The sequence below is a fragment of the Lactuca sativa genome, chromosome 9, assembly GCF_002870075.4.
Source record: "Lactuca sativa cultivar Salinas chromosome 9, Lsat_Salinas_v11, whole genome shotgun sequence".
NCBI classification, from domain to species: Eukaryota; Viridiplantae; Streptophyta; class Magnoliopsida; order Asterales; family Asteraceae; genus Lactuca; species Lactuca sativa.
Window position 1 is genome coordinate 209227992 of NC_056631.2, and position 1771 is coordinate 209229762.

Below are 1771 nucleotides of genomic sequence, written 5' to 3' on the forward strand. Positions count from 1 at the left end.
AGAATTTCGATTTTTACGCTATTTCAGCAAGTATAACATGAAAACAACCCATGGCTCTGAAACCACTGTTGGGTTTTAGTATAATACAACATCCTATGGTGCACATACAACCCTAAATACCTTGGATCCATGTTTTCACTAATTATACATGAAAATGTGTTTCCAAGGTATTAAGCCTATAACTAGCATACAAAGATGTAAGCAACACAAGATACTAGTTAGTGTAACATACCTTTTCATATGGCTGGAAGTTTTGATGCATTTGGCCTTAAGATCTTAACCCCAATAGTGTGGAATCCTCAATTGAAGTCACAACACATAAAGGACAAAGGTAGGACTTGAGAGTAAATCTCCATGCACTCTGAAACCTTCATGAACTCTAAGGACACACACACATACTAGGGTTGGCAGTTTTAGGTCATCATATATGTATTTATATGTGTTGAATTCTAAGAGTCATGGGTATAACCCTAACCCATACCCATGGGTTTATGATCCATGGTTCATATGGACCAACTCTTTATGCATCCATACATAAACTTGGTCCAACATGGATCATGAGCCCAACATATATAAATATAACTAATTACCATAATTAGTCCCCATAGATTTAATTAGTATCTTTTGATCACTAAATTAATTCCAAATTAATTTTTGATCAACACTAACTAAAACATATGATTTCATATTAATATATTAGAACTTATAATATATTAATAAATCATATATAACCTCTTCTCAAAAGTCCATCCTAAAAAATTGTCAGATGATATGCAACCCAAATGGACCATGCTACTCGCGGGTCGAATACATACCGATAATATATAGTTATGCGCTTAGACATCTAATCCAACAGGATCATATAAGGACACTTCAAGTAAACAATCCATTTGTTGAAACACTCCTTCACACGCTAAAATATGCATCCTTTCTTAAAGAGCTCCTCACAAATAGAAAGAACATGGAAGAAGTATCAAAAATAGTGTTGGAAGAACTTCCAAAAAATATGGGTGATCCGGAAAGCATCATTATACCCTGCCAATTTGGGAATTTGGTTACTACTCAAGCATTAGCTGATTCAAGGGCTAGTATCAATATTATGCCCTACTCATTCTTTAAAAAGTTGAACCTTCCAAAACTAAAACCTATCCACATGACAATCCATTTAGCTGATAAAACGCTGATCCATCCGAAAGGATTTTGTGAAGATCTTCTAATAAAGATGGATAAGTTGGTGTTTCCTGCGGACTTCTTAGTTTTGGACATGGAAGAAGACCCTAAGATTCCAATCATCCTTGTAAGACGATTCTTGAATACCGAATGTGCCATAGTTGATATGCGGGAATCAACACTTACACATAGGGTGGTGGATGATTTGGTTACTTTTGTAACTAATCAAGAAAAAGAGCATGCAAAATCGATTGATGATAAGACTTCATCAATGGAATTGGATGATTAATTGCTAGAGAAAGAGTGAGAACTTTTAGAAAAAAATTGTTCAAAACAATATTCTTTGGATGAAGAGTTTGATGCTCAAAGCGATTTAAGGGAATTGGAAAGGTTACTTGAAGGAGTTGAGGACAACTTTGAAGAAATAAATTCAACACTTGATGAAAAGAATTTGAAAAATGAAGAAGAAATTCAAGTTGATGAGAATGAGGATGTCAAGAACACTAAAGTGTTGGAAACTAAGGACCATAACTCTCTCATTAGATTACACACAAATAATCATGAAGAAAAGGGGATAAGCTAACCACAATAACAAAACCTC

The 1771-nt window shown here is 34.4% G+C and overlaps 1 protein-coding gene across 1 annotated transcript; it reads left to right on the forward strand.

Moving 5' to 3' along the window:
- Positions 1-961: 961 nt before the first annotated feature.
- LOC111897660 (uncharacterized) lies at positions 962-1459 on the forward strand. Its single transcript, XM_023893615.1, has one exon. The coding sequence runs from the start codon at positions 962-964 to the stop codon at positions 1457-1459; it is 498 nt and encodes a 165-aa protein (XP_023749383.1).
- Positions 1460-1771: the final 312 nt, after the last annotated feature.